We start from the raw sequence: 26,655 nt of genomic DNA, 5'->3' as shown, positions 1-26,655 counted from the left end.
CTCAATTATTGCAAACATAACAGTAACCAATACCAGTTTTAATAGAATACCGTATATCTTCTATTAATATTGCCTCCCTATTAGACTTGCACTCCCTATTAGTGTTGCCCCTCGGAGACCTTCCGAAAATTAGTATGGCACTCCCTATTAGTCTTGCACTCTCTAATGGTGCGTCCATAGTCTGCGGAAAACGGGAAATTCCCGCGTGCGGAAGCGTCCATAGTCTGCGGAAAAAAACAAGGAGTTTCTCGCTTTGTTATTGGTCAATTTCAAAATAGTGGGCGTGTTCAACCAATTAGAGGCTGTAAAATTTTAAGCTGAGCAATGGGAAAACAAGAAACAACAGCTGATTGGTTGGCCACGCCTACTTTTTTGAATTTTGAGGAAAAAAAAGCGAGGAACTCCGGTTTTTCCGCAGACTATGGACGCTTCCGCACGCGGGAAATTCCCGTTTTCCGCAGACTATGGACGCACCATAATAGTCTTGCGTTTACTCTTTTTTATTGCAGGCCCGTCTCGTTAATTTCAGGATTTCAACAAAAAAAATTGCCTATTTTGCTACAGTTTTTCACAAAATTTCTACGAGATTGAAGTTGTTGAACTTATATGTTACAATTAAAATCAAATTTTCTGAATTTTTACATAAAGATTCGAGCTTTTTCAGAAAAAAACTAGTAAGCTCAAAGTCAAAAAAATGTTCTGAAAATTAGTATTGCACTCCCTAATAGTCTTGCACTCCCTATTAGTATTGCAAGCGGGAAGACCATCGAAAAATAGTATTGCAGCCATATTAATAGAAGAAATACGGTATCCGTTTCTTTTTATTCGTATTTCTCCTCAAGGATATTTCTTTTTTGTATTTTTTCGGCCTTGAATGACCTCCTCTACCTTTTAATGATAAGATCCAAATAAATAGAATGATTTTCTAACTTCCTCTAATTTGCGACAATCTCTATTTCTCTTTAAATAGAATTATTGTTTTGATGTTGATCTCTCTCTCTTTCCGAAAATGGTCTCAATTGCACTGAACATGTTGTGTGGGTAAACACTCCGGGAAGCCAGAAAAAAGTGATAATCGAAGAGCAAATAGCATGGGCGAGCCGGAAAGCAAAAAAACAGGTGGAAGAGTGAATGTACAATTCATGGATTGTCACGATGCGCTCAGTTAATTTAGGATTTTGAGAGACGAGAAAAAACATGGAATTGTAAATATGAAACATGTGTGTTCGAATATATTTTCATGTTGATCTCTATGATTTTTGAAGAAAAATGTCAGTTTTTTTAATGGGGGTGTTTCACTTTTATTTATCACTATGAATACAATAACCTTAAAAGTGATACTTCAGTTGTTTTTCAATTTAATTGATAGAGTAAAAAGAAAGCCAAAAACGTACTTTACCAGTTCATGATAAAACGGAATATTTTGAAAACATTTTCGGTTGTTACAATTAAAAATATTTTTCTTGCAATATTTCTGGTTGTACTTGCGTAACGAACATCTTCAACTAACTGAAACAACAAAAACTTTATGCTTTTTCCGAAATTCCATTTTATTTTTGTTTTCAAACTTTTAAATCAGAAGAACACATGTTTAAAAATGAGCATCAGATTAATTGTTCTTTTTTTAATCGGAAATTTGTTTGAGGAATCTAAAACTGAATATCATAAAACATACCAGCGTGTTTTTCATAACAATCTGAAAAAGTTCAACGGTGTTCAAAAAGTGTTTTGTTTAATTAAAATGAATAAAACATTATAGACCCCAAGCAAGAATATTAATCACAAAATGACACATGTAGTTCAATAGATAATCTAATTAATTCCAATAAATCAGAATTTAACATGCTGCTGGCATTTCCATACTTCTCTGTAGATTCTCGTATGTGGCAACACGAGAACGAAGCTGAAAAATGAAGTATATTTTCAGTTTGTGAAGTTTCAAAACGAACCATTCCAGTAGTTTCTTCTCTTGTCAACCTAGTTGATACACTTCCATGTCTGGATGAAAAGAATGATGGACATCCTAGAAGTTTTAGAGCAGCTCGACGGAAACGGCTGTTGAATACACAATATATCATCATATTTGATGCACTGAAATGTTTAAAAATATATAATTAGGTGATAAATCTGAAAGATAAAATCTGAAGATTTTTTTGGCAGTTGACAGCTCTAAAGGAATTTCGGAGCACCTCTCTAAACCTTCAACTAAAGTTTAAAAAAAAGTTCAGATAAATTAAATATTTTCCCCTAGAAAATGCCAAAAATATATTTCTCATATTTTTGCACATTTTGCAGTATATTGTTTTCTATTTCTATGCTTACCTATTTACACAAACAAGAACATTTGAAAGTGGAATTCTTTGCCTATAAACTGTAGGATTACTGTATCGATCGACAAGATAATTGATTCCAGGTGGAATATTACATATGATGAATATCATTGTCATCACTGTTGCCATTACTGTTACTCTGGAAATTTTATAAAATTATTTTCAGGTCTAAATAAAAAATTTTCTTTTCTTTTTCATATTACTTTTTTCAAATAAATTAAACATTTTTTTGATAAGTATAGTGATTTTTTAAAACGAACTTTCTCTCTGCATCCTCTCGTTTTGTATTCAATTTTCCACTATTATGAACCATTGCTTCTTGTGCTCGATAAGCCAATCTCACTTTGTGAATGATAATTGCATTCAGAAATATTATAAGTGTCCATGGAATCAATTGAATAAATGTAACGTAGAGATAAAACAAATAAAATTCGATGTAAAATTCATTTTTTCGCAATTCCGTCGGCTCTACTTCTCCATTATGATCTAGTCGAACTTCGAAAAATGATGGAAGCTTGAATATTGCGCTGAAACATTATCATTAAATGTTTTGCATTTCTTCTGTTTTTTAAGTTTTAAAATTTGGGGATTCTTTACTATAAGAATTGGTGCCCTTCTATGATTGTGCGAGATAATTTCTTAAGTATTTCAAAAATCGTGAAACAGCTGTGTAAAACTACAAATGGCAAAAACTGAGTAATCGTCTCCTTTTGACTGTAAATAAAAAATTCAAAGTTTGTTGAAAAATTTCTACTACTACATATATTCGGTCATTTAGAACTATATAAATGGTTTTTACCAACTTGGCACTACTCTGCCTTCAATAATAATAATTATTATTTCTGGAATGGAACAACCATCCCAACTTCCCTTCAGACTCAAAATCACTTTTTCCATTTTTCAAAATCCAGCATTTTCTAATAAATTAATTTCGAGTGTCACTTTTAGCTTTACGTTTGTTTTTTCTTATTTCAAGGGCCTTCAGTAACTGTATCCTAGTGACCAACGTTTTTTTGCAAGAAGTTGTTTTAGTTTGAAGAGGAAGAAAACATCTATTTCAAAAACGTCATGTGCTCAATTAGAAGGAACAGAAAAATGAAAAACATAACATAATTATGCAGAAAAAAAATGAGACAAGACATCTAGAACAGTCATAATTTAGAAATAATGAGCAACGGCTTTCACTGCTAGTTTTGTGTCAAAAATGTTTCAAAAAATACAAATATTAGTTTTTTGTTTAAAAAAGGATCTCTGCATTTGCCCAAATTGTTTTAAAAATCTGAGGTATTAAAAAAGCAAAAAAAAAGAAAAAAGTCTACCTGATAAAAGTGATAACAAAAAGCACAGTTATCGTATTTGATCTCGTCGACCAAACTCTTCGTTTGATTGGAAAACATACAGCAATAAATCGATCAACAGTAACTGCCACGTATGTCCAAACGGATCCAGCTTGAGCAATTAATGATAACGGGAATATGGACACAGTGACACGCCAAAAGAAGTGACAAACAGAACTGTTTAGCTGAAAATTCTCGCATTTTAAATATGCATGTTCGAGTGTCTAGATTTTTCATACAGAAACAATCAAAGCATAATTAGCATAAGATACTCCTAGTGGAACCAAATTTTTGTTGTTGCTTTTTGTCATAAAATCGCGATTTGTTTCAGTATTTCATACCCTTTGTTCAGTTTCATGGATTGTAGAACATTGATGCATTGATGGATATATCATAATTGAAGATGTAAGTAGAACCACATCAAATAATGAGAGACCGCAAAGTAGAACCTGAATTTCTTTATTTTTAAAATAACTTTTGTAGAAAAGTCTCTACGTTCCCGTTCATGTTCACAGTTCCTAAAATTTTGATGTTTGAAAATTACCGTTCTTTGTACCCTTTATGCACAAATATTTTGATAGACCCTCAGAGCAGTGGGGGATGAATATTCAGAGATGAAAATCTTCTTAAACTGGCCCTTGGGGCAAGTTGCAAGAAAACTAGACACTAAATTAAATGTTAAAGCTTTTAGACTCAAAATATCCTATTTCATTTCTGACGAACTACTTGGAATAAAGATATAAACAAAATAACAAAAAAGTCTTAATTTCACTTGCAGAATGCATTAATATTATTTAATTTTAGCATTCCAATCGTTGAGTAAACCATCATTATTGTCTGATGTTTTAGCAAGAATACAGAATTCAAAAGCCGTATTTTTAGAAATGAATTATATATTCTTTTTTCTAGAATGCTCCATTCGTCTACCTCAAGTGAACTCTGACGAAGACGAGCAAATACAATTGCGGAGAGGACTGCAGCAACTATTCCAGGAATACATACCTGCAAATTAATTCATTTTTCATTGAATTCAAGCATTAATAATAATAATCTAAATAAACAACTCACAACTCATGACTACAAGAACCACATTGAAAAACTGACAAATGTCAATGTTCTTAGGGGGCATTCTCCAAAGTCTCAAAGGGGGCAAATTTTTTGAATGAACTCTTGTTAAGAATACGAATTTTAATAATTTGCCAAAAATGGAACTCGGTCTTCGATACTAATTTTACTGTTTCAAATGGAAAAATTATGATGTTTTGTCTGTTTTGTTTACCAATAATATTCTGAAATGCGTATTTTTTGTTGGGCAACATGTTATATTCGTATCTTCACAGTCATCCAAGATAGACAAAAAGTGTACACTAATAATTTACTGATTATTATACAGGATGACAACTTTTCAATTGACCACTTTTCTTAAATCACACACGAACGGAGTTATAAGCTTTTGGAATGTATTATGTCTACGTCCCCGCTCTTGACGATTCCATTGATTTTTCGTGAGAGCATATAAACTGAACACCCAAATTGTTTGAAAACTATTTTCTGAAATAATATCTCAAACTTTTGAACCACTATCTTGGTTGACTGTGAAGATTCGAATATAGCATGTCGACCAAAAAAACATCTTTCAGAATATAATTTTTGTCCCCTTTGAGACTTTCGAGAATGCCCCCTAAGAACATTGACCCCTGATGCCCCCTTTGAGTGATGCCCCCTTGGAGTGAATGCCCCCTAAGAGCACGATGCCCCCTAATTTTATGCCCCTTTGGAGTTTGGGCCGACCTATCTGAATAGATCAGCGCGCCTTTAGGTACAACTCTCAAAAAATCGAAATTGCATTTTGAAGTTTTTCAAGCAAATGCCGAGATAGGCGGTAGGCAGGCAAGCCTTCTCTTAATCAAAGTCAACATTTTAAACCACAACAAGAAAAATCCAAGTATTTATTTATTGTATACAGTCTTCAGCGAATAAAATTGTCGAGTAATCAGGTCTATCATGCTATAGCTCAGTGCTCAAAGGCATCACTTTTGTCGGGGAGCATGCTGGGGAGATCTCGGCGAGCTCATCAATGAATCGATTGATGTCCTTGTTTACGGGAGCCTTCTTTCCGCCACGTTTGCGCTGAAAATTGAAATAGTTATAGTTTATTTCCAAAATAGTAACTTACCGCAATGTAGTCAAACACAATTGCATAAATACTGGCGTATTGAGCAAAAGATTCGACTCCTCCTGGACGCTGCTGTTTGATATTCTTCATGATCTCGCAAATCTGAAATAAAATTATTGTAAAGCATTCAACTAGGTTTTTAGTTACATTGGGCTCAATTCCATTATTGAGCTGGTTGATTGCGTAGAGAGCACCAATGAAGCTGCACGCACGACCGCATCCGAACAAGCTGACCACGCAGACTCCAGCGTTTTGCACCTGCTTCTCCGAAAGAAATTGGTGAATCATTTTGATGATCGGAAGAGTTTTTGGTGGTTGCTGCAGATGCTTCCATGGAGCATGATGATGAACCTAAATTTAATTTTTCCTGTTCATGTTATGTTCTTGAGACCATACCTGGCATATGACAGAATCTGAATTTCCTTCGGGCAATACTTCAATCGTATATTCCTTTGGATCTCCAGAAACGTCGGCACGCCGATTGTTGATAAACATCTTTCCAGTGTACTGATAGCCACCATTCTCGTCGTTGAACAAAGAAGTCGTGGTGTTCTTCAGCTTGTCATCCGGGACCATCAAGTAGACAAGATGTATCTGTTCCTGGTAGATCATGTACCAAAAGTCTTCCACGAAACTTTCGTTTTCCATCTGGGGAAGTTGGGCGACGATTAGCTTGTGCTCGAACTGGAAAATGACAAAATATAGGACAACAAGATGCACGTAGGCAGGCACGCAAGCCATCCTTCTACATACATCTGTCAAGGTGATGACACTGGCGTTGATGTAGTTGACATCCTCGTGTCCTGGACGATTCAGTTGAACCCGATTTTCATCGTAGATCTTCGGACACTGAAATTTTTATATTCAGGAAAACCTTGTCTCCAATCAGCTTACCCCTTCACGATTTCGAACTTTGTTTGCTTCAAAAGCTTCAGTGGTCTTGTTGCAGACAAGCGAGTCGAGGAACCCAAATTCTTCTCGAATCTTTTGGATGTCTGAAAGCAAAGTTTATAGATGATCGGTAGACTCCTCCAAAAGCTCTTACCATTGTTCTTGTTGCAGAAGTTGAGCGCAGAAGGCATTCCCAGCCACATCTTTGTTTTCTGCTTCGAGTGCTTCTTCGAGTGCTTCTTCTTCACCCCCTTCTCATCCGACCTTTCCATGAAATACACCGAATTTTCCCGGCAGTCCTTCCTCACTTCTTTCTTTTCTTCTTTCTTTTCTTCTTTCTTTTCTTCTTTCTTATCTTCTCTCTTATTCTCTTTTCTCTCCTCTTTCCTATCCTCCTGTCTCTCCCGTTTCTCTTCATCTTTCTTCTCCTTCTCTTTCTTCTCTTTCAGCTCTTCCTTCTTGATCTCAATCATCATCAAATCCGGGGTCTGCACAGGTGCTTCTGGGTCCTCTTCCATGTCTACTGAACTCAGAACGGAGTTTTTCGTCTTTTGATCCGACTCCCGAGAACTACCTTTGCTAGTTGTCGTATTGCACTCTTTCTGAAAATATGGAACAATTATCATGGAGCCACTGGAAACCGAAAGTCTACCGAAATTGAGATCTTGATTCCTATGGATCTTGTACGATTCGTGATTGCCGCCTTCACTCTGGTAATTTTCGAGGGAGCTTCCGCGTCGCTGAAAATCTTTTTTTGCAAACATTATCGGCAAACACCCTATCCTTTTTTAGCGCAGATCTCTAATTTTGTAGTGCAGTTCTTCTCACTATATCCCTTTTACAAGTTAGAGACCACGCTAGAAAGATGATAAAACTCCTGAAAGTTCTCAACTCACTCAACAGTCTTCGTCCCTTTCTTCTGTTCACTGCTAGCGTCCGTACTTTTGCTCCTCTGCCGAAGCGTCCTTTTCACTCTTTGAATCACTGACTTCTTCTCCTTCTTTTCCATCCTTTGTTACTTTCTTCTCAAATCAAAATTGACTTTGTAATCCAAACCTCTTTGAGATTCTTTACGTTTCTTAATAATAGTGGGAGATTGAGAAATAACAAACTTTGGAAAAGTTGTGTGTGATGGAATCAACGTGGAATAAAGGGGGAGAAAACAAAAAATAAATGTTGGAAAAGGTCACGTCGATTTTAATCGAATATAAAAATTCGCTAGTTTTTCTTGTTCAACAAAACAAACAAAACATCATAATTTTCCCATTACAAACAGTTTAATTATTATTGAAGACCGAATTCCATTTCTGCCAAATAATTAAAAATCGTATTTTTAACAAGTACTCATTTGAAAAATTTGCCCCCTTTGGGACTTTTGAGAATGCCCCCTAAGAACATTGACCCCTGATGCCCCCTTTGAGTGATGCCCCCTTGGAGTGAATGTCCCCTAAGAGCACGATGCCCCCTAATTTTATGCCCCCTGGGAGTTTGGGCCACCAAAAGTAAATTAACAGCACGTTTTGCTCACTTTTTTAACACCATAAATGTGAGCCTAAAAGTTTATTCTGGGCGCCTGACGTTCAAATATAGTTCGATGACCTACTGAAACTTAAATTGACAACACTTCTTTTTGATTATAAAACTTGTGGGTTTTTTATTTTTATATTCTTGTAGGTTATGCTTATAAACCTATGTTCCGGTGGTTATGGCGTCAGATTCCTTGGCTGTTTACTGGAATAATTGAAATCAAGTGATGAAAAGGTGGTGTATCTATTTAGGCTAACGTTAAGTATAGTTATTTGTACGAAGCTATTACTTTTTGCAAAAACGAGTATTTAAATGTTGTATTTATCTTCATAATCTCAAATTCAAAACTCTCGATCCAAGTTGGAAACCCCCTCATTGTTCTCTGTAATAGACTTCCAATTTCCTTTTTTTTTTCATTTTTCTGTCATATCGTAGTATTTTTTGTTTTCGCTTCCTTTTGACGTTCCCCCACTATTTTTCTCTCTTCATCAACTTCCAATTTGAGAATTGAAAAGTACGCTCTCTTTTCGCGTTGATTCACGTTCTCCGCCCAAACCACCCAAAAAGTTAGTGAATCGTAAATGACGTAATGGGCTCTGTCGAGCAAAAAGACACTAATGAGAAGAGAAAAAGTAAGATGACAGACATTGAGATTCACATATGCTCATCATTATGAGAAGATGAAGAGAAAAATGTGATGTAGAAATATACATGAAAGTTTTTTAATTCAAATTTCAGATTAAAAATTATTTTGAACTCGCAATGCCAACTTCTGAAACTTTCAAAGTTTTAAAGTAGAATAAATACTTTGGTACACGAGTAATCAATGTGTCTATATCAAGGCGTCAATGGGAAGAGTTTTCAACGCCCGCCTGCCTTCCATCATCTTCTCACATCTAGCCCGGAAAACGCCTCCGGAAAAGCGATAAATTTAAAAAAAACTCAAAAATAAATAGCAAACCCCGGACTTGTCCAATTACACACAAGGCTGTTAGAAGGGCAAAAGAAAGACGACTGAATACGCCCCCGACAAGCCTCGCGGAACATCTAGTCTAACTATATTTGAGCTCTTGAAATCGTGGAAAATATCTAATGTCAAACACAATAAATACCCCGATCAAGGTGATTCTCTCCGTCTCTATTTTTTGTAGGTTTCCCGATTTTATTCTCATTTTCGAGTCTGATTGAGGCGTTTTCCGGGCGATAGACGAACTGGTTTTGGTTCCATGGAATGCCTGCTCCAAATGCACAATGAATAGAGAATCTAAACACAATGAACCATCATCTTCATAAATATCCATCAGACATTCCTTTCCATTTATTTCTGAGAAATGTTGTTATTCTCATTGAAAAATGAAAAATGCATCAAAAAAGGAATGAAAGAATAGGTCATTTCATGTTGGTGAATAAGATGCAAATTGAAAAAATTTGCAATAAATTGGAATGGAATGGAGATGATTATACACCATAAGAGGACAAAATTACGTATAGATCTTTAGAAGTCTATGTTGACATACGGAAGTCTACAAAAGTATGAATTTTTATGAGTAACTGTTCAGAGATCTGTTTTAAAATAGTTTTGAATATTCATCATGTTTTACTCATGATTTTTGAGCATTAACAAAAATACGTCAAATTGTAAGGCTATCAAAACATGATTAGAAAGGATTGAAAATAATAAATAAACTCTGCAAAATATAAATAAGTATCTGGATATATTTTAGTTTTGAAGCAGGAATTGATGATACACAAAAACTCGAGAGTCAGTTCATTTTGAACCTAAAAATATTTCTAAATGTGAAAAAATTAAGACTTAAACTATGCCTATGAGAAAAAAAATTCCAAAACAAGTGTAGTTGGTCAAATTATAGTTCTCCGATCGTCAAAATGGCTGAGACTTGCACTGTAACTTCAAATCTTTTACACTTTCTTAAATTCTAATTACTCTGTGATCCAGTCTATGGTCTAATCTATTTGAATGATATAGTGTTCTTTTTGTGATCTCTTTGGTATATCATTTCAGAATTTCAGAACAGATGCCACACAGCACAGGCCGTGCAGAAACTGAGTTCGGAAACCGAACTAAACTGTTTATTTTAGTATGTAAATCCAACTTTTTGAATAAAAAATTAATATAGAAATTCTATAAAGTATTTGATTGATTTGAAAATATAACATTTTTCATGAAAATTTCACAGAGGGCCGTTCACAGGGGCGTTAACCAACTGTCCGGCACTTGTTAAATTTTCAAATGCAGTCGTCAGGCGCCCCAACATTATCTATCGCCTATTTTATGTCTATTTACTACTTTTTAGTCCAAAAAAAGTTCCTTGACCCAATTCAAACTTTTCAACTGCCGTTCCTTTCTTCTTTTCGCATTTCGAGATGTTCGTTAAATGCCAAACGAATTCAACAACAAAAATGCAAACGTGAAAGCAATTTTGTGAACATAGAAGAAGATGATGAGACAGCAAGGAAGCAAGTCCGTTTCAAGTGTTTTCTTTTCATTTCCTCTCACCAAGAAAAGAGAGAGAATTATATTTTAAACCCTCTAAACATCGGAACGATGAGTTCTTACTTTGTTTTTAAACAAAATAAAAAGTTTTAATATTTAAAAAATTGAAAAAAAAAGAGAACAGATTATTTGAAGAAATCGCTTCATTGAACAAGAAGATCATTCTGACTCATTTGTATACATATATTATCTAAATGATCAGAATGTCATGCGCTCGCAAACTTCAAAAAGTTCAGAAATATAGAAATGTAGATATTTCCTAACTAAAAAAATAATTGCGGACAGTACATCTTCAAAAATATATTACACGGATTGGGCCATCTAACTGTAGCTCACGATATTATCGCACCGAGATATCAGATTATTTTTCATTTATTTTTACACAACTAAATGACTTCAAAGTCCCTTATTAATGAGTAGACAACAAAAACCAAAAAAAGTAGAGAAATCCCGAGGAATAAGAATAAACTCATTATTTGGAATTTCGAATGGCTTCTCTTTTTCTTTTTAGAGAAGACGAACATTAATAGAAAAAGCCGAACAATTTTGTCCTTTGGAACAGTTTTCGATAGTCTAGAACATTTTAAAATTTTCTTGAAAGAGATTAAGAATTTACGTATTATAGCCTAAAGCCCAAAGTTCTCATATTTTCACATTAAGCTGTCTAACCTCTTCATTCAATTTTTAAAATCCCCATCATCGTTAATTTTCGAACATTACATTAGTCAAAGGAAATATGTGAATCCGCTTAACGTCGTACGTCCGGTCGAGAAACTTGTTTTTATTCTAAGATATCGTTTCGTGGATGTCTATAAAACTTTGTTTACATACATATTTCGAAAGTGGTTTCACAAATAATACGTATCTCTCATAAATTCAAAAACATTTTCCTCAAGATTAAACTTGGTTTAGGAAAATTTCGTAAAAAATAGAACAGAGTTCAGGAAAATTGCAACTTAGGGATTGGAACATGGAAAATAAAAATTTTCGGACTAAAAGAGGAAGTTTGGAAATTAGATTCGTTATGGGAAGTGTGTTATTTTTTCGGTTGATTCATGAAGTAAGTATATCATTGAATAGTGTTGGTGAGACAGAAAAATGGTTCCCGAATATATTATTTTTACCGTACACTTCTCAGAAAAGGTCTCATCGAAGTCATTCTTTGTTGCAACATAATATGGATAATTAGAAGAAAATTAGGGAAATATCTACGTTGCTCAATGAAATTTATTCTACCACTAAAAGTTTCGGAGTGTTCGAAAAAGTGAAGAAACAAATTTGATTGTCGATTTCCAGAGTTTAGCTTCCATATAAAAATATTATTTTACATAGGTTTAATGCTCCAAATCAAAGATAATTCTAAAAGAAACATTATTTGTATGTTTTCATGTATGAATTCTCAATTTATACCTCCCTCAACTTTTCCTTTTTCTTCATCACATATCCTTTCTCGTGTCATTTCTCGGATAATGATGGATCAGCAAAAAGAGCTCATTATCAGAAAAAGGAGAAGATGAAGCTCTCTTTCTCACTCTCTCTCTCTCCCTTTTTTTTCTTTGCTCATTCGAACTCAACATAGTTGTATTCTGAGCATCTGACGGCGAAAATATCATTAACGTTCAGAAAATAGCAGCTTTGTTTCAGAAAGGCGAGGGAGAAATGAGAAATCGAAACTGTGGCATAAAGCTCGAAATTTTTATGAAGAGGGTTTTCAGGGAGCAGAAATTCAAAATGGAATTTACAATTATCAATCCGAAAGTTATTTATCAATTTCCCCGCAAGAAACAATTTCCTTTTTTAAATAGATATCGTGTTAATGTACTATTTATATAATGGGTTTCAAACCAGCAAGAATCTATGGTCTTTCGGAATTCTGAAATTCTCACAAATTTATTCATGAGAAGCTGAGAAGAGAAGGGCACATCTTCTGAATTTCTCTTTTTATTCCACATTCGGTGCGTCATTTCATTCGGTAGACGAGCTGTTGTATTTCAGATAGATGAAGCTCTTTCAGTGGCTGCACACAAATAACTAATTATCATGTGTCATTAATAAAACCAGATGAATGCCACGTGAAAACTCATGAATTCCTGAGTTTCGCAGTTGTATACCCCCCAGGAGTCAACGAAAAATGTGTCATGAAAACATTTTATGGATCATGTTTTATGAGCAACAAATTCATTTTCTTGAGCCTTCACCAAAAAATTAGATTACGCAGGCCGTATGGCAGGGGTAAATGTTTCACACGAATCAAAAGATCTTTTGCATACACTGTTTCAACTTTTCATCGTTGAATAAAATCTGCCACAAAAATTCATGCAAAGATAAAAATAAAAACAACATTATTCAACACGACATTTATATAATGAAGTTATACTAACCAGTGGAACAAGGTAAAGGTAGGATATTCTTTCCACAATTTCATATGAAAAGAAATCTTCCAGTGAACATATGTGAGAAGACCGATTGTTCAACATATCACCAGAAATGATAATTATATTTGAATGGAAAGAAGAGCAAGTTGTGTTGTATTCAAGAGAAATACTGGCTGCGCTTCTCTATATTCAAAAACAAACGAAGAATGGGAGGAGCTTGAGAAGAGAGGGTGGAGGCAAGAAAAAGGGAAAAAATAAGATGAGACTTTAAGGGAGGAAAATTTAACAGTTAAAATATTACGAGCGGAGGAATTTATCTATTGAACTAAGTCTCAGGATATTCGAGACATGAGGAATGTAGGAACAACAGGGAAAGAGTTGCACGCCTAAACAACTCGAACTTTTGAAAGTCGATCGAGAGTGCTATAGGAGAGTTGAGTGGTGAGCGTTTCCCAATCATCAAAGAGTTCGCCATTCTTGAACCTGAAAAAATTAAAATTTTAAGTTGCATTGAATAATCACATTATACCTATAAGCTTTGTAAAGCCCGGTTCCTCTCTTGGCGAGCTCATGAGCAACGTAAACTGGAGTTGGGATGGATGTTGGACTGTTAACAAGCTAAAATTTTCCTTTGTGTTAGAAAGAAATCAGTTGTCTGTACCTGATGAAGACTGCATACGGCGCAAACCATTTTGGCAACATGTTCGTCCGAAACTTCCTCATCATCTCGAATAACCAAGAATGATGGAACCTTTGCAGTACCTTGCACTGGCCGGAAAGCTTGGATGAAGATTTGTCTTTTTCCATATTCGGCAATATCACCACCAACAGATGTATCGGGAAGCGGATTCTGAAAAATAAGACGTACAATTTTAACAGATTATTGTTTTAAGAACTTACGATCGGCATGTTCCCGTGATGTCCTCCCTTGGCGTAGAATCGAGTGTGGTGACGTTTTTTAACAACAATGGCTAATACTTTTGGAGCATAATCAGAATGGCCCATGGACTTAGCGGCTGTCTTAATGGTTTGCTCAATGATTTCCACCTCCTTCAGAGCCGCAGTCTCTTCACCGAATGAAACACCATCACGGAAGATGATTACTTTCTTTGGGAAACCTCGAATTTCGGCAAAGTTTCGAACGCTTTGGTCAGTGAATTTTCGCAAAATTTCATCCTGGATCGCCTCTCTTCTAGGATCGGTGTATAAGAAGTCTCCAATGAACGAGTATGGGTTTTCAGCAGAATTGCAGGACAGCTATAAAATAAATTTGTAGCGACACGGCTATGTTGATAACTTACTCCGACGGTGGATGGATTTCCTTCTCTCGCAGCGTTTCGGTCAGGATGAGCAACGTCCATTCCAATTACGAAGGTAGAAACTTCATTCCAGCACGCAAGACTGTAAAAATTAATTTAATAATGTATGATGTGCGCCCAACTAACTCTCTTGGAATATCTGCTGTGTAGTTAAGTCCACCGCATTTAATGTTGGCTTTCATCACAATATTGTCAAGAGTCAAATCATATGCTCTTCTTCCACCTTGAGACTTCTTTTCGATGTTGTCACGCATCTTTTTGACATTTTTGAGAAGTACGTGCTGCGTTGGAATGTCACTCATACGCTCTTCGAATTTGAGGCACTCATGAATGTTAGGAACGTCATCGGAAATAAACAAGACGAACGGAGTGAAAGACGAATCCCGGTAGTTTGGATGAGTCACCAAGTTTTTGAAGACCGAAGTAAGGAAATTTTCGCTGCCTCGTTCGCCATTGTGCTGATCCATGCTATAACTGCCAATGTGCATTCCTTTGTCCTTGCAACGCTGCATGAATGCTTTCGCGACAAATTTGGTTGCATCGCAATCAGCATCCCAAGTTCGAGTATAACCTGCTACTAGAACGAACATCAAATGGTCAATCGTAGCAGGTGTAACAAACTTTTTGTCTTGTGCTTTCCAGTCACGCTTCTCATCATCCACGTGTACCGGGTCTGCATATGCAACACTAGGCGCGAGGACTCTTTCACCGTCGATCTCACTGACGTTGTTGAAAGGATCATTGCAGATTTGGACACCAAAATCTTTCATGACTTGATCGTTGAAACCAAATTGATCGTAGTGTTTTTGAAGAGTTGACCAGCGTTCGTTCGGGGCATTCGCTCGTGGCTGTAAGTTGAATTAAGATGACATATATGAAAAATTTAAACTTACTGTAAGCTCAAACTCTTCGAGTACACGGCGGTCAATGGATTGATAAGGAAGAACCTTCAAATATTCGAGCGGCATGAGGCGCTTGTGTGGTCCAGTGCCGCATTGAACTGCAGGAAGCATTGGGAATTTCAGATTTGGATACTTTTGTCTGAATTCTGGATCTTTCGGCGCGTTGTAGTCAACATCCGACACTGTGATAGTGTTCGTAGCCCAAATCTGTTTGTCATCGTAATATGGGTTGCATTTTAAATCCTTCAACAATAGTTTCACGGCTCTTTGCAGTTTCATATTTGGATTAACGATACGGTTTGGCGGAAAATCACGAGGAAATGCGTACTGCAACATCTGACTGAGTGGGATTGAAGCATAGTACTGAGTCGATTGAGCTGCAAATATATAAAATTGCAAAGGTATGAACGCGAATGAAACTAACGATCGAGTTCTAGAATTGGAAGAGGTCCGTTTGCTCCGACGATTCGGCATCCTTTGTGGATTCCTTTTGCTGCAACAGCCCATTTCACGCGAAGCTCCTCCAAGCTTTGAGTGTGGACATAGAGACCTTTCGACTGCGACAAATATCTTTCGCTGAAGATACATTTGGAAAGCAATAAGTAAGAAATTAATAATACCTTCTAATGGCACTCTGTGATGTCACAATATCCAAATAAGCGTAGAATCTTGGATCACTCCATTCGTTAAGCTCCGTCTGAACGAATGACGGTTTCTCGAGATCCGGTTCACAAGAGATCTCCAAATCGCCGCTGAGGAACGAGATGGAATCCTTCAGAAAATTGGAAAGTTCCGGGATTTCGAGAGCATCTTCTTTCTTGATATCGACCATCTATAAACCCAAATACAAGAAAGAAAAAAAAATGAAATCATACCAAGCTGATTCCCTCCAAAGTGAATAAAGACTGTGCACCGTCGTACGCGAATGCAGGAAGATTCTGCTGACCCTTCTTCGCGGCCCACTGTTTGAGTAGGATGTCAAGAAGAATAAAGTTATCTTTTTGCTTTGTTGCACGGTTTCCACGTCCTCTGAAATAAAAGTGTAAATTTTAAACGAACAGTACACTCACCTGGCACTCATTGTTGTAAGAATATACTCCTTATTGTGCTGACGATCGATGAGCTTCATTTGCACAACATGCCGGAAAATCGTTCGCTCAGAGAGCTCAAGCCCGAAGATGTTCAGGGCAAGTCTTGGATTTTGCTTCTGATTCATGTCAGAGTTAAGTCCTGAAAAAAGTATAGTTCAAATTATTATTTAAAAAATAAAAGCAATGATATCAAAATTCAAAATAAGAACGGGAAAGAAACGATCAACTAAACGCAGAGAAAGGCCTAAATTTCAAGTTTTTGGGAATGCGAAAATTCTAGAAGATTGTGATCACACCTGACGCGAAGTCGCACACTTTTCATCTACCGTATCCATGTGAGAGAGCGCGCACCACCCTTTGTTCAATGTTTTGATCAGATGAAACAATTTTTAAATATGCTAAAAAAAGAAAATATGTTGATTTCGTTAGCTTTTATTGATTTCATAACTATTCAGTCTTCTATTTTATCAAATTACTGATTTCTCAAAATTGTTTGTTATGTGCCTCCGCATTGGTATTTCTTTGTTGGTGGGAAGATTTTTTTTAAATCTCGAAAAACAATTTCCCGCCCGAGATCGAAATTATTTCGGTTCGTTCCCCGAAAAATCACAGGTGCGAGATCAAAAATTAATTTAAAAATCAGTCGCTATTTAAATACAAAATAATACTCAAATAATACTCACCTTTAAGCTTTGGCTCTGCTGAATTTTCCAAGATCAATCCATTATATTTAGGATCCACGGTAGTGGTTTGGGTCGATCCACCTCTGCCGCTCCCGCCAGTTCTCCCGCGATAGTTTCCGCCATTTGCTCCCCGATTGTACCCTCCAAAACGATTTTCTGCTTTTGATTCTTCATCATCACGTCTTCTGTCGTAACCTCCTCGTCCACCTCTGAATGATCCGCGGTTGCCTCTCGATCCTTCCTGACCATCTCGATGCGAGCCACGATAACTTCCAGTTGGCGTCTTCTCATAGTTGAAATCATGACGGTCTCCTCCTTCATACTTTACCTTGCCTTGATACGTTACATGGGTTTCTCTCGTTTCTAAATCCGGACGATACGAGTCTCCGTATCCTCCACGTCCTCTACCACGTCCACTACCTCCACGAGAACCACCACGGCTTCCACGGCCACGACCGACATTATCCGACTGCATTCTAACCTGAAAATATTGATAAATTAATCAAGAAATGTAATATTATTATTTTTGTGAAATTTTGAGGATGACAGTTGTTTATTATCCGCAAATTTTGAGGTACACAAATATCGAAAGCTGATTTCAATTGATTGAGAGAAAAAAGAAGGATTTTCGAAAAAAGAAAAAAACTTTTGAAGACCTATTTATTCAGATTTGGAAAACAGTTAAGTCAAATTTAAAACCTTAAAAGCATCACACAAACCTTCAAAGTATAAGAACTCTAACAATTCTTGCGAAAAACAGGAAAGTCTCGCTTCAATTTTGGAGCTAAAACGATAGAATAAACTAAACTTGAAACCTGACAAAACACCACGTATGCTGACCTTGAAAAACGTGGCTTTTTGGCCGTTTACCGTGACAAAGGTCAACACTTTTTTAATATATTTTACGCGTGGTGAAAGTTATCACAATTATTACTGGAGCACTAAATCCTGAGAATGAGTACTGTAGCAATAAATACTGTAGCATACAATTTTTAAACTAAAATTGAATCAAGGCTAAAAATAATTTTGAAAACAGAATTTCCAAAATATGTTTTTAAAGGATATTCTTACCGAACACTCGAAAATATGAATACAATGAAAATAAAAATTCAAATCTTATTCATGAAATTATCAGAGAAAGAGGAAAATAAATAAAAGCTCTTTGTTCCCATAAACATTGGAAAACCAATAAAAATGGGGTGAAATGGCATGATCACGTCTGCAATAAAGATGATTCATAACTGTTTATGCATCAAAAAAAAATGTTTGATTTTGGAAAATGTATCTAGTTATTTGGAACTAGGACGATAACCGTAATCAGAGATACAAAAGTTTGAACATTCATACCGATAATTAGTGATTAGCGGTATTTTGAAAAATGTAGATAATTCAACTAGAACAATGCACTATTTAAATTTGTATCAAGAAAGTTTCTAGTTCTTGAATTAAAGACAAAAATTCAAAATAAAAAATCTGCTTACACAATTGATTTGATAAAATTTTGTTAACAGCAAACATGTAGACAATAAAATATTTTGTCTGTTAAAATGTGTTTTTGATTTATGAGTTGGAGTCCCGTTAACGTAATCATTTCATGTAAAAATACAGTTCATTACTATATTAATAAAAGTAAAAAGTTTTAGACTTGTTTAAATTTGCGAAAACCTTCAACTGTCCGTTCCCAAAAATAATCCACAGTTTCATAATTCTCCTGGAGAATGCCTTGTGTGCTCAAAAATATTCATATTTCTATGAAAAAAGTGATAACAAAGAACCGAAAATTCAAAATCTCACGATAAACGATAACAAATCGTGGAAAAAACACTATTATTTTGACAATTTTCCAATATTTTCAATGCTCACTTTCCCATTTGTTAATTACTTTTTTTGGGGTTACTGTAGCCGAGCTATATAGCTGAATTTTCTTAGGAAGGTTTTCTCTGATTTTCTCAAAAGAATCTAATTTCAATTCCATTAATAATCTCAATTACCTTGCCTCAACAAAAATACTCAAATTTCAGTGTTTGTCATAGAATGATTACAAGCATGGGCGGTTGAAGAAAGAGTGTATTGGTGGAGAGAGACTCAGAGCTCACCTGTCGCATAACTTTCCCACGGGTTCCTAATATAAATCAAAACCTGAAGCCGAAAAGGCTCTCATTCTCAATCTAATTCCTAATCGTCATATATATTGGCAACTTCTCAACTCTACATTTTCTTAAAGTCTTTTAAATAAAAACTATTGAAAAATGGCTTTCAATATTGAAAGTTTACTGGAGAAAAAATCTAATCCAGTTGAAGAAGGTAATGATTTTGAGGAAGAAAACGACAGCGAAAAAAACGGTGAAGAAGACGAAGAGGAAGAAGAAAAAAATGTAATTGATGGTTGGACAAATATGGCAACAAGCCAATTGGCAATGTTTGCTATTGCAAATGATCTGAGAACACCAACTCTTGTTGAGTTACAAATGCTTTTAGGAGTATCAGGTAATCATTAATTAGTCTACATATCTATTAACATTTAATTATGTAACTTCACCCGAGCGAACTACATTTTCCAATTACAACTATCTTAGCAAGTATTAGGTAATGTATTTCGTGTTGTCTTCGTTAGTCAAGTCTGACGTCATAAACAATAATTTTTATAGTTCTGAAAAATACCAAATAGAAACATACTGAACACATGCGTAGGTTACGGTATGGCGAAATATCTCGCTATGACTAGTTTTATTACGGAGACGTCTAAATAATGCAATTTCCGTCATATCAGCACGGTCCGTAAATTCTCACTAGTTACAGTAACTCATTATTCTCGTGGCGAGACCCATGCACGTAGGATATGGCTTAAAGTCTCATATTTAGACGTCCACGTAATAGTAACGTTTGAATATTAGTTGTAGTGCAAAAATGACAAACAATAAACAGGAATATTTTGAAAAACATTTCTTTGGACATTAACAAAATGCCGGTTATCGTGGCGAGACACACCGAAAAAATGAACGCCTTTAAAGTTAAGTTTCACGAAATAACATATATTGCCTATATAACTAAACGTAGGCTGTAGGTTCTCCTATATTACAAAATTAGAATGAAAAACGTTTCTAATAAGTATAGTCATTTTAACGATGAGCAAAGTTTATAACTTGTGAATAAGCTGATAAAAAAGTTCGCGGCGCGTGCTGCAACGCGGTTGTGCCAACTCGTCTGTTCGTTTCTCTAGCCCATTATATTCACACCTCTATAACATGTATTGTATGAAACTAGCAGCAAAGTTAGTTGACAATAAGTTTCAACACCATTTCAGCTCGAAAGCATGATTACAAGAGAAGCAGAAAATCTGTCTGCGAAAGAAAACCACGACAAGCGTATTCAGCAAGACAGTTGGATAGATTGGAAACGGAATTTCAAGTTAGTTACAATTAAATCTAACCTATTAGCATATAACTATAACATTTTGCAGACTGACAAATATCTGAGTGTGAACAAGAGAATCCAATTGTCTCAGACATTGAATCTAACTGAGACCCAGATAAAAACATGGTTTCAAAATAGACGGTAACACTTTTTATATGTTTCTAAACCTTTTTGACAATAATAACAACGTAAGATTTTTTTTAGTGAATTTGTGAAACTAATTAATATATGAATTGATATTACCCAGGCGCAAAATTTTCCGAATGTCGTCGAAAAAGTACGGTATCTGGTCTCAACACGAAGGGTTTTGTTAAATAAAAAGCTGCGTGCGCCTTTAAGGATTACTGTAATACAAAACTTTTCGTTGTTGCGAAAGTCTCATAGTTTTTCATCCGTTTGCTTGAATTGTATGTGATTTCCTTTTTTTTCACCGTGAAAATTCTTGAAACTTTGAAGAAACAGGTGAAAAACGGAGAAAAATCAAAACATATTTAATAACAACAAAAAATTCTACAGTAATCCTTAAAGGCGCACACACTGTTGGATTTAACAAAAAGCTTTCGTGTCGAGTCCGGGTATCGTAATTTTTCGGCAAAATTTCGCGTCTGGGTAATAACGGGCTCCATGAACTATTTTCTGCAATTTTTTGACTAGCAACAGTCAATATTCTGGATATCGTGGTGAGACCCACAACAAAAAAAGGCTTGCACTTTTAAAGTGTAGTTTCGCGGTTTCACAAAAGTACGACAATAATTCACGTGTTTTTCTAGTGTTTATATGTGTTTTCTTCCGATTTTTGAAAATCGAAATCTCTGTTTTAAAATTAAATTATTCAGAACAAAATGGAAGAAACAATTAACATCATCAATACGTCAAATGGTAAAAGATGCTCCAACATCCACGTCAGTTGGTGTTCCTTTTCAGTCACTTCTCACTCCGCCCACTCCACCTACAACTCTTGCCTGTCACGTCAACTCCCTGTTCGCTTGTGAGCAATAGCTTCCTCATGTTTATGAAATTTATATTACATTGAGAATTCTATTGCACTTTTTTAATCTCGAAACATGTTAAATACTCCAGTACAAAATTGATAAAAGAAAATATTTTTTCGTAATAAAAATTGTTGAGAACCAAACAAGAATTAAAAAATAATAATACAGTAAATCGGAAAGATTATCATCGGTTTGGGATTGGAGAGACACCCGCTTCTCAAATTCACAATTCATCGACACGTCTCGATCTGACTTCAGCCATCATCCTTTCAAGCTCTGCTGTGTATCGGAGTGTTTCATCGAGAAGAGCATCTGCTTCTACAGACACCTGTTTCATATGAACAGAGTTTGCTTTTGCTTCTGAAATAAATATGAATAAGATGTTATGTAGTGAACGAGTGTCGCTTACCATTACTTATCAATTCTTCATCTTGTTTCTTCTTCTTTGAGTGCTCTTCAAAAACTTTTTCGAACGATTCCCGTTTTCTTTTGATCTTTTCCTTCAGCTCAGTTGGGAGTACAGCCTCAGGTTCCCAGTCTTGTAGATGTCTACGGGCAATGGAAATTGATGTATCCGGAGAGTGGACCGTTATTTGTGAATCTAAAAAAATTGGGTTGGCAAAAAACATTTGTTGGGTTAAAAAACTATCTCAATTTTCCGGACTCTTACCATTCACAGGTTTTTTATTCAGCTGATGATTATCACTTCTTCTTCTCTTTATCTTCATCCAATCATCAGGAGCATCGAATTTGAATCTTGTCTCAATCAGTGCACATTTGTTGAATCTCGAAAAGAATTCATTCTCTCGTTTCTGCTTCTCTTCTGCTATTCTCTTCAACGCCTTTCGCTTCTTAGTATACGATTTCCATTTTTGAAACATATCATTAACAATACGATGTTGGCGTCTTCTTTTGAACATTATTACTTGAATATGATTTGAAGGTCGATTGAGAATTGGGCAGATTGGAGATTTTTGGGTGTTTGTTGGTCCGTATTTCTTGACGAGATTGAGAGAAATTTCTGAAAAATAATTCGTCTTGATATGGGTTCAGTGGTAGGCGGCAATTATTTTCGGAAACTACAAAATTTTTATATTGCGCCATTAGTCAGAATATAGAAAATCACACTTTTTCGGTTGAAATATCCAAGACAATGGACAAAAATAGTCTGAAAGTTAAATTCGATAATCAGCAATTCGCAATTCTTAAACAATAATTTTGGAACAACATGGCGCATTAGGTAATTTTGTAGAATAGCCGTCCACCCGGGTTTCATCACCTAATTATTTCTAGAAACGAAATTTTATTGAAGAAAAAAATTGTGAAGAGATACCTTCAGATTCCCATCTCGGAACACATCTTCTAATCATCTCAATTCTTTTCAGTTTTGCCGCCTTTTTCATTTGAACCCAGTCTCTCCATCGATTCCAAAACTGTAGCAGCCATTGCCTCGATACTCGTTCTCTAAATATTTCAAGTCCTTCACTTATAGTCTCCTTCTCGTTAACCATCTCGATACAAATCGATTTTACATGATTATCAACTGATTTTAGAACAACTCTCCAAAATTTCCCGACAATTTCATGAGCCATTTTCCGTTCCCGTTCTCTTCGTTCTCGTCTAATTTCATCGTCAATAATCATTCTCAACGCATTCTCAGATATTTCCTTTTCAACTTTCAAAACCAATTCCTTTGCAATATTCTTCTCTTGTTCAATTCGTTTTAGTTTCTTCTCATTTTCCAACCGAACCTGCTCTTCTTTCAATTTTCGTGCATTTTCAATGGCCAGCATTTGTTTTCGGACAATTTTTGCTTTCATTGTTTCTTCATTTGCAATTCCATGAATAACTTGATCTATCACTCCTGTCATCAGTTTTTGGATCAACTTTTCTCTTGTTGCTAATTCCAATCTCTGAATTTATTAAATTTTAAATAATTTTTTTTTAATCTTGTCCAGCGTACCTTTAACCGTTCCACTTCCATTTTCTCTCTATTTTCCATTGAAGCTTGCATTGGCAGCGACCCTGCCGATTGTGCGAATGAGGCTGAGGATGTGTTATTTCTAATAGGAATATCTGATCCACTGAGTATCATTTCCAGTATTTTATCATTTGTATACTCATTTCGATGATTGAACGAATTGGAGACATCACAGCGAGACGCAATGAATTGGAATAATCCAGGACCATAGACAACTTGACTTAATTTCCCGTTTTTTTTCTCATCAATCCATTGATTTGGTTTAAGAGGAACAACATTATTCAATGTATATCTTGCATCCTTTGCTAATATCACATCGCTTCCTTCTATTTCTAATTCATAAATGTTCAACATTACTGTCAAATCTTCAGTGTTGTCAAATCCAAGGATACGTTGAAGCTTATCAAGTGGGTATGGGATATTTCCTATTCCATAGGAAATTGACATTATACGTATTGCATTGCTGCGTGTTACAGCAAACAGCTTGTGTGCTACACAACATTGAAGATAAGATGCTTGAGTTTGAAGCAAGCGGAAGAATCGGAAGTAGTTATTATCACGAAAAGCAGTTGCAAGTTGAAGAGCAAGTCGAACGGGTTGAGATTGACGAACTTCACTTCTATAAGCTAGTACTTGTGCCAGAACATTTGTGTCATTCATATGAAGCATCACATCATACGATCGAAATTCCGGTTCATTCTCACAGGAAATACCACGTTTTTCAAAGTCCTCGTATAAATGCCGCAGAGTTTGTAGGCATTTTCCGAGCGTTTCGTTGTTCATTGCAGGATCGAATTGTTCCACTCCAAGATCACATAGAACATATCCAAAAAGAATATGAAGCCGTGTGCATCGCTCTACAAGATTCAAGGCCAACGTGTCGGAAAGCGATAGTTGTGTCACTTCTTTTCTCAATGCTCGTGTTCGATTCCATAGGAAATTGTACCAAGCACCGCGTTGATCAGCTGAATCTGGGAAATCGTCGAGGACCTGCAAACTGGGAATGAAAAATAAGTTTAAAGAAAAAGTTGTATTAGATCGTTTTTTTCCGGAATTTTAATGGAATTAAATTTTTACAGGTGATCGAATTATTGATAAATGATTTATCGTGTTGACAATTTTGTACCACTGATGAATTTGAGGAAGGACTAAACGAATCTTGTAATGAAATTTATCAAAAAATTTTGAAAAAGAAAAAATGGGCTAATTTCAGCTAAAATATAATATTTTGATAACTTTTCCGTGTCACAGCAGCTGGAATACAGTTTTTTAAAAAATCATAATTCATTACTGCATATTTTGGTCGTTAATCTCGAGTTATTTCATTAATAAAGAGTCTTCTTAAGCTGATAAGTAGCCAATTTTAAAACCAAATATTTGGTTATTTTTGGTTACCTATAAGCTCAAAATATACCCAAATAAATTGAATAAATCGAGGTAAACGACCAAAATATGCAGCAAAAGAGGATAATCCAAAAAAGACAATTTCCGACCACTGGGACACGGAAAAGTGGCTAAACCAGAAGTTTTAGCTAAAGTTGGTCTTTTTGAAATTTTGAACCGACATACATTTATTTTCCAATTTTAAAGGAATTTCATTACGAAATTCGTTCAATTGAGCACATTTCGAGTGTAAAGTACCTAGATCCTCCGTTAAATATTTGAATAAAGTTTTGATTAATGCGTTTTTTTTCATGAAAATATCTTACATTGTGTAGCAAATAGCATGTTGTTTGATTCATAATCTTCTCCGATCGTAATTCGTGTGGTAATGGTCTTTCCTGATCTGCAGCTGATCGTGCATACTGTTTAACCATCATTTCATGGGAAACATCACCACTCACAATATCACATTCATACGGAGAAACTCCTTTTTGGACAATTCTCTGATATCGTTCTTTCTCTGTGCACATCTCCTCACATCGTTCAAGATTTCTTATCACAGGACTATTGATTTCTCGCAACTGACAAAGAAATCCGTCCCTTTTGACAAAGATTTGATATTTTTCGAAATCATCAGGGCAATGTTTGCCTTTCAGCATTGCAAGTTTTTCGATTAATTTTGATTCTTCTAATCCGGAAGGCTCGATCTGACGGGTGTCTGGTGGTGCTGGTGACGATCGACTCGAAGGCTTCCATGATCCTGAGATAAATATGTTGAACTTTATCAAAAAATTATTATACTGGTTCGAAATATACCTTACCAAATGATTTTATTGAAGAACTGGGTTTCTCCGTTAAACTAGAAATTGATCCGAATCCTTTAGGAGCTGCTAATGTAACGCCGAACATACTGGGAGGAGCTTCTTTTTTAATAACATGATCTGTCTGAAACAACGCTTCATATTATTCTCGAATTATGATGAAAACCAATCCTACTTCATCTATTGATTCCTCTTCAATTTTCGGTTTTGCTCTCCCAAAGAAACTTTTAATCTCATCCTTTCGTCCAAATTGACTGAAATTCACTTTTCCCAGTGGAGCTTCTGATTTTATATCGTTTAGATTTTTTTGAAAATTTGTATTTCTGTTTTCAGATCCATCAGGTGTTCCTTCACGTGGTCGTCGAAAAAGTGAGTTTGCTCCAGCTGGTGGTATCATTCGTTGTCGAGGTCGAATAGCAAATTCACCTTCTCGTAAATTTGGTACCTCTGAATACAAAAAATCAATAATTTCCTTTTTTAAATTGTTTTACTTGTGTCTCCGGATCCTTTTAAAGGAAAACTGCTCGTTGAAGGAACCGTGAGACGGCTGGCGAGCGAACTTGTCGAAGCCGGGGCATCTCCATGTTTTATAGCATCTGACTTTGTATTCTGATTGAGTGAAGATGTCTTTGAGAATAACGAGCCAAACGGTTTAGGAATTGTTGATCCAAAAGCGCTGGGAGCTGAAATGTCATTTTTATTTTTGGTCTTTAGAAAAATATGTACCTGTTGGAGGTTTAACCGAGGTATTTGCTGATGAATTGAAGTTGAAGGGTGGCGGGTCCATCACCTGTAAAATTTTTATTTATGTCAGAAAAGATGCTTCTAAATAAAATGCGCATTTGAATAAATTTAAAAAATAACGTCTTCAGTGAAAAAACAAAAAACTTCGAATTTTCCTCCGGTAGCCTCCGTCTC

At 35.6% G+C, this 26,655-nt stretch overlaps 5 protein-coding genes across 9 annotated transcripts; 1 reads left to right on the top strand and 4 right to left on the bottom strand.

The window, feature by feature from the left end:
* Window positions 1-1,510: 1,510 nt before the first annotated feature.
* On the bottom strand, window positions 1,511-17,397 carry frpr-10 (G-protein coupled receptors family 1 profile domain-containing protein). Its single transcript, NM_001392340.1, has 7 exons — window positions 17,147-17,397; window positions 4,009-4,669; window positions 3,650-3,852; window positions 2,591-2,857; window positions 2,323-2,469; window positions 1,950-2,091; window positions 1,511-1,903 (listed from the first exon to the last, which is right to left on the bottom strand). Exons 2-7 carry the CDS (start codon window positions 4,060-4,062, stop codon window positions 1,838-1,840), a joined length of 879 nt encoding a protein of 292 aa, NP_001379889.1. The 5' UTR covers window positions 4,063-4,669; window positions 17,147-17,397; the 3' UTR covers window positions 1,511-1,837.
* Window positions 5,601-7,895, bottom strand: F57H12.5 (Tyrosine-protein phosphatase domain-containing protein). Of its 3 annotated transcripts, NM_001307264.2 has the most exons (9): window positions 7,631-7,853; window positions 7,387-7,474; window positions 6,889-7,336; window positions 6,738-6,838; window positions 6,597-6,692; window positions 6,240-6,527; window positions 5,991-6,194; window positions 5,844-5,945; window positions 5,601-5,797 (listed from the first exon to the last, which is right to left on the bottom strand). In NM_001307264.2, exons 1-9 carry the CDS (start codon window positions 7,741-7,743, stop codon window positions 5,675-5,677), a joined length of 1,563 nt encoding a protein of 520 aa, NP_001294193.1. In that variant the 5' UTR covers window positions 7,744-7,853; the 3' UTR covers window positions 5,601-5,674. The 3 variants fall into 3 exon arrangements, 2 of the variants coding, with proteins under 2 accessions (NP_001294193.1, NP_501331.1); NM_068930.5 differs by having other exon boundaries at window positions 5,621-5,797; window positions 6,240-6,692; window positions 7,631-7,895; NR_131579.1 differs by having other exon boundaries at window positions 5,675-5,797; window positions 5,991-6,527; window positions 7,631-7,743.
* On the bottom strand, window positions 13,044-17,934 carry csr-1 (Piwi domain-containing protein; the record flags this gene model as incomplete). 2 transcript variants are annotated; one of them, NM_001047473.4, is made up of 13 exons in its annotated part: window positions 13,044-13,634; window positions 13,681-13,769; window positions 13,813-14,001; window positions 14,052-14,408; window positions 14,453-14,552; window positions 14,597-15,318; window positions 15,364-15,749; window positions 15,797-15,948; window positions 15,993-16,204; window positions 16,248-16,401; window positions 16,443-16,602; window positions 17,147-17,627; window positions 17,866-17,934. In NM_001047473.4, 12 exons carry the CDS (start codon window positions 17,619-17,621, stop codon window positions 13,538-13,540), a joined length of 3,093 nt encoding a protein of 1,030 aa, NP_001040938.1. The 2 variants fall into 2 exon arrangements, with proteins under 2 accessions (NP_001040938.1, NP_001040939.1); NM_001047474.3 differs by lacking the exons at window positions 17,147-17,627; window positions 17,866-17,934 and having other exon boundaries at window positions 13,538-13,634; window positions 16,443-16,588.
* A 1,317-nt stretch (window positions 17,935-19,251) lies between these two features.
* ceh-19 (Homeobox protein ceh-19) lies at window positions 19,252-21,701 on the top strand. 2 transcript variants are annotated; one of them, NM_001027971.6, is made up of 4 exons: window positions 19,252-19,633; window positions 20,451-20,554; window positions 20,607-20,701; window positions 21,397-21,701. In NM_001027971.6, the coding sequence occupies exons 1-4, from the start codon at window positions 19,396-19,398 to the stop codon at window positions 21,557-21,559; spliced, it is 600 nt and encodes a 199-aa protein (NP_001023142.1). In that variant the 5' UTR covers window positions 19,252-19,395; the 3' UTR covers window positions 21,560-21,701. The 2 variants fall into 2 exon arrangements, with proteins under 2 accessions (NP_001023142.1, NP_001023141.1); NM_001027970.4 differs by lacking the exon at window positions 19,252-19,633 and adding an exon at window positions 20,368-20,398 and having other exon boundaries at window positions 21,397-21,698.
* mcm-3AP (PCI domain-containing protein) lies at window positions 21,653-26,529 on the bottom strand. Its single transcript, NM_068927.8, has 10 exons — window positions 26,464-26,529; window positions 26,229-26,420; window positions 25,913-26,184; window positions 25,738-25,861; window positions 25,243-25,676; window positions 23,516-24,523; window positions 22,886-23,465; window positions 22,223-22,573; window positions 21,962-22,153; window positions 21,653-21,912 (listed from the first exon to the last, which is right to left on the bottom strand). Exons 1-10 carry the CDS (start codon window positions 26,522-26,524, stop codon window positions 21,776-21,778), a joined length of 3,351 nt encoding a protein of 1,116 aa, NP_501328.1. The 5' UTR covers window positions 26,525-26,529; the 3' UTR covers window positions 21,653-21,775.
* Window positions 26,530-26,655: the final 126 nt, after the last annotated feature.

This window comes from Caenorhabditis elegans, chromosome IV (genome assembly GCF_000002985.6).
Source record: "Caenorhabditis elegans chromosome IV".
Lineage (NCBI taxonomy): Eukaryota > Metazoa > Nematoda > Chromadorea > Rhabditida > Rhabditidae > Caenorhabditis > Caenorhabditis elegans.
This window is presented reverse-complemented; position numbering and strand designations above follow the sequence as displayed.

What these genes read in the sequence shown, in the direction of transcription:
- frpr-10 (NM_001392340.1), bottom strand. Translation starts at nt 4,062, where the DNA reads ATGATATATCCATCAATGCATCAATGTTCTACAATCCATGAAACTGAA. An exon ending in TCCATGAAACTGAACAAAGG is followed by an intron (nt 3,853 to 4,008) that starts GTATGAAATACT and finishes GAGAATTTTCAG; the next exon opens with CTAAACAGTTCTGTTTGTCA. An exon ending in CGAGAGGATGCAGAGAGAAA is followed by an intron (nt 2,470 to 2,590) that starts GTTCGTTTTAAA and finishes TAAAATTTCCAG; the next exon opens with AGTAACAGTAATGGCAACAG.
- F57H12.5 (NM_068930.5), bottom strand. Translation starts at nt 7,743, where the DNA reads ATGGAAAAGAAGGAGAAGAAGTCAGTGATTCAAAGAGTGAAAAGGACG. An exon ending in AAAGGGACGAAGACTGTTGA is followed by an intron (nt 7,475 to 7,630) that starts GTGAGTTGAGAA and finishes AAAGATTTTCAG; the next exon opens with CGACGCGGAAGCTCCCTCGA. An exon ending in GAATCAAGATCTCAATTTCG is followed by an intron (nt 7,337 to 7,386) that starts GTAGACTTTCGG and finishes CCATATTTTCAG; the next exon opens with AAAGAGTGCAATACGACAAC.
- ceh-19 (NM_001027971.6), top strand. Translation starts at nt 19,396, where the DNA reads ATGGCTTTCAATATTGAAAGTTTACTGGAGAAAAAATCTAATCCAGTT. An exon ending in AATGCTTTTAGGAGTATCAG is followed by an intron (nt 19,634 to 20,450) that starts GTAATCATTAAT and finishes ACACCATTTCAG; the next exon opens with CTCGAAAGCATGATTACAAG. An exon ending in GATTGGAAACGGAATTTCAA is followed by an intron (nt 20,555 to 20,606) that starts GTTAGTTACAAT and finishes AACATTTTGCAG; the next exon opens with ACTGACAAATATCTGAGTGT.
- mcm-3AP (NM_068927.8), bottom strand. Translation starts at nt 26,524, where the DNA reads ATGGACCCGCCACCCTTCAACTTCAATTCATCAGCAAATACCTCGGTT. An exon ending in TTCTTCAATAAAATCATTTG is followed by an intron (nt 25,677 to 25,737) that starts GTAAGGTATATT and finishes TATTTATCTCAG; the next exon opens with GATCATGGAAGCCTTCGAGT. An exon ending in GAATAAAAAACCTGTGAATG is followed by an intron (nt 22,154 to 22,222) that starts GTAAGAGTCCGG and finishes CAATTTTTTTAG; the next exon opens with ATTCACAAATAACGGTCCAC.